The 3,843-nt window shown below is 46.4% G+C and overlaps 1 protein-coding gene across 2 annotated transcripts in view; it reads right to left on the minus strand.

Annotated features, from left to right (window-relative positions):
* Positions 1-1,522: 1,522 nt before the first annotated feature.
* Positions 1,523-3,843, minus strand: part of LOC119286723 (serine hydroxymethyltransferase 1, mitochondrial) — a 4,993-nt gene continuing 2,672 nt past the window's right edge. Inside the window, exons 9-16 of one of the 2 annotated variants that reach the window (XM_037566166.1) lie at positions 3,608-3,805; positions 3,372-3,476; positions 3,205-3,270; positions 2,810-2,887; positions 2,515-2,626; positions 2,317-2,427; positions 2,012-2,184; positions 1,523-1,764 (exon numbers count right to left, since the gene is read on the minus strand). In XM_037566166.1, the coding sequence (XP_037422063.1) occupies positions 2,036-2,184; positions 2,317-2,427; positions 2,515-2,626; positions 2,810-2,887; positions 3,205-3,270; positions 3,372-3,476; positions 3,608-3,805 (819 nt within the window). In that variant the 3' untranslated portion in view covers positions 1,523-1,764; positions 2,012-2,035. Of the gene's footprint in view, positions 1,776-2,011; positions 2,185-2,316; positions 2,428-2,514; positions 2,627-2,809; positions 2,888-3,204; positions 3,271-3,371; positions 3,477-3,607; positions 3,806-3,843 lie in introns of both variants that reach the window. The other variant, XM_037566164.1, reaches the window with a different exon arrangement.

Here is a 3,843-nt window from a genome sequence, read left to right on the forward strand (position 1 = left end):
TTTAAGCTAGGTTTAATGAAGTACTATGTTTAGTTACTTCTATGTTATGTATAATTAAAATATTGTGGGGCTTTGATGAATGTGGTAGGTACAATTAACCAAGGATGCTTTTGGATGCTTGGATTTGAATGAATTTTGATGCTTTTGTTTGCTTGAGTTTGGATGAAGGTCCAGACATTTGGTGCATCCCCTTGGGCATCACCAAAATTTCGGATAAGTTGGAAATGTTGCCCTTAGAGCATCTACAATCACATATGGCAAATCCGGCCCCTCAAACGGCGGACGTGTCCGGACACACCTCAAATTTCATTTGTTGCATCCGGTCATCTCATACTCGATTTTTATATCCATACAAAGACATGCAAAAGAAAAGAGCCTACGTACTACGTCGATCATAGCTACTCCTCGTCGGAGATCACCACGATCTTCGTGCCTAGCTCCGGCAGCATGGGCGGCAGTTGCAGCTCCGGCTCCTATGGCGCCTCCAGCTGCTCCGCTCCGGCCTCCTCCGTCTCTATCTCCATGTCGAGCTCATCGAAGAGCACGTCGGTCTCTGCCTGTTGCCGCCGGAGGAACACCCGGTTGGCCTCCACATAGGCCTCATCCTGGATGGACTCTAGGATGGGCTGCTGCTCGGCCATCTTGTCGGACTGGGCGACGGCAAACTCCGTCTCCGGCCTCCTCCACCTCCATCGGAGCCATCTCCTCCTCCTCCTCTTCCCCCGGTTGCTCCTCCTCCTACTCCGGCTCCGGCGAGCCCGGAGACAGCCCGGCAACGGTGCGGGTGGCGCGCGCGGCTTCCCTCGCCCGGATCTGCTGCTGGATCTCGTAGCGGCGCTCCGGCGTCAGCATGGCATAGTACGTGATCTTGCTCCGGACCATGGTGGAGTGACCGAGTGTGGACAGAGCGCCGGAGTGGGAGAGAGAGGAGGTGGATGGGCTCGGACTGGCGGCACCGAGAGGGGGGAGGAGGGAGGGGGTTGGGTTAGGGTTGTGGGACGCCGGCCGGCTTAAATAGCCGAATTTCGTCTTGGGCCGCGAGCCGAAGCGGCGCCACGCAGCGTTCACACTGCGGTGACGGACGCAACATCAGTCGGGCCGCCGGGTTTTCGGACGTTTCTATGTGGGGCCACGCCATCAGGCCAACATGGCGGGCATGTGGGGCCACGCCATCAGGCCGACGTGGCGGGCATGTCCGGGCGCCCCATATTTGAATTAGATATGAAAGGTGCCGGTCAGCCCGGGCGTTTGGAGGCCGTTTGAGAGGCCCGTCTAGGTCAAAGAATCATGACCGGGCAGTGACCGGTCGGCATATGAAGCGGGTTTGAGAGGTCCGGTTGTAGATGCTTTTACGCACCTAGGATTACATAGCTGCATTGTCAACGGCGCATTGAACACCGCCTGCTCAACGGGGCTGGACAGCAGGGAACAGCGCTTGTGGAGTCGTGGTTGGGACACAATTTGGCAGGAACTTCATCAGAAAGATAATGTCCCTACATGAGCTCACGAACCGCTCAAGATCTCAAAGCCGAATCATATGTGTTATCCAACGGAGCACATGGAGAAATGCGTGTAAGTAAATGTTTATCCAAGAAGGATGGCGGTTCATATAGCATATCAGCGAAGCATCTTACAGTGTGTGCCTGCAATAAGAAACTATTGACAAAGTTCCCATATTCTGTAAAATGCTTGGATTCCTTTTACATATGGTGGCGCTTCATCATGCATCTATTGTTTACGTGGACTTGTACTCAGTTGTGCTTCCTGGTTGCTTCCTGCAAGAAAAAAAAATCGAAAGCAGAATGTCTGTGATTAAGCAAAGAGGTACGGGTGATGGGCAAAAAAAAACTATTCCAGATGTAAGCTTGGTGCAAGATCTAAAACAGCAAACAACCCAGGACTGGAGCAAACAAGACAGTCAAGGGGATTCCTTCTCCTGATAACAACTGAATTGATATATCGTATGTGTTTCTTAAGGACTGAAGGAGATAATTTGTTTCTGAGGGCACACCTTGCTGTTGAAACATAGCAGTTCTTAGTTCTTGTACTTCATGGTCTCTTTCTCGAATCCAATTGTTGGGAATTGTTTCGCATATTCCTCCACATCGTGGCGAAGCTTTGCAATTTCAGCTTGGATGTTGCTGTCGGATTGCAAAGTGGCAACGAAGTCCTTCAGTTTGGTACCTAAATTGAAAGAGAAACAACAGTATCAATAATATGATCCCTGTGGTAGGTAAGGGCATACACAAGGAATGTGGTTCTGGACTCTGGAGAGCAACAGAAAAAAGTTCGAATAAGTTCTATCACTTCTAATACCTGCTGCTGCAGCTTTAACCTTCAAAGCCAAGTTCACTGCCGAATCGAAGAAGTCGGCAACCTTGGCGAAGTCCTCCTCAACAAATCCTCTTGATGTAAGCGCGGGGGTTCCTGCAAGATCACGGAACAGGCAATCAGATTTTGCTAACTTAATCTAAAGAAAATTAAGAACAACCATTATATGAGTGCATGCTTTACCCATCCTGATGCCTCCGGGTACCATAGCTGAAACATCACCAGGAACTGTGTTCTTGTTTGCTGCAATATGCACATTTTCTAAAACCTTCTCCACTCGTGAACCATCTATTCCCTAGACATGAAATTTGAAAGGGATGATAAGTGTCCTGACATGACATAATATTCTGAAAATAACTAAGTTTTGCTGTAATTAGTACATCTAGCTATGGTGTATAAAGAAACAGTAAGTTTCAGGTCAGATGGATATCAAGCAACATTCCGGTCAAAAGAATCACAAAAATAACTACTATCTTACCTTTTTCTTGAGGTTCACCAAAACTAAATGGTTATCAGTCCCACCAGAGACAATGTCGTAGCCTTTTGAAGTTAAGCTCTGGAAATGAGAATATTGCCATCAAATAAGGACATCATGCTAGTGTAATAGATATTTGCATTTCCACATCCTGTTTGCAATTAATTAATGTTGATACTCAGCACTCATATTCCAACAAAGCAATTTGAAGTAAGTTATACAAGCTGCCACTTAATGCTGGCATGAGACAAAATATACGGTAAATATAACCTAATTAGATTTTCTACAAGCTGCTACTAACATAACCATAAAGAGGTTACTCTTCATACTGACTGACAGGTATCATAGGTCCAGTTTTCATGGGTAAATGTTTCTAGCAAATTCTAACCACAAAATACCTCAGCAAATCTAGCAGAGTTACTCATAACTTGCTCTTGATAAGCTCTGTACTCCTGAGTAGTTGCCTGAAATTTAAACGGCACATTAGGGCATTAATTACACAGAACGGCAAACTGTATAAAATATAAAATAATGTAGAATATTAAGGAACAGAAGTGCTGCAGACCTGCTTAAGCGCAACGGCAAGGCCAGTAATAGTATGGTTATGGGGTCCACCTTGCAGACCTGGGAAGACAGCTGCATTGATTTTGTCCTCAAAATCATACTTAACCTATATCAAAATAGATTGTTAGGCCTTTGCATTCTGCAGGTAATATGAGTACTGCAGGTTAAGCTCAGTAGAGAACAAACATCTTCAACACTCTATGCTACTATCATTTTATTATATTTCTCTGGCAATACCTCCTTCCCTTGTTTGTTTATTTCTTTCACCCCCTTCCGGAAAAAGATCATGGCTCCACGTGGACCACGGAGTGACTTGTGGGTAGTGGTAGTCACCACATCTGCATACTCAAAAGGAGACGGAATGACACCAGCAGCAACTAGCCCACTGATATGTGCCATGTCTGCGAGAAGAACTGCCTTCTGCTTGTCACAGATCTGCCATTGCACAATAGAAATTGAAGTTAATCACTGAT

The sequence above is a fragment of the Triticum dicoccoides genome, chromosome 4A (genome assembly GCF_002162155.2).
Source record: "Triticum dicoccoides isolate Atlit2015 ecotype Zavitan chromosome 4A, WEW_v2.0, whole genome shotgun sequence".
Taxonomy (NCBI): Eukaryota; Viridiplantae; Streptophyta; class Magnoliopsida; order Poales; family Poaceae; genus Triticum; species Triticum dicoccoides.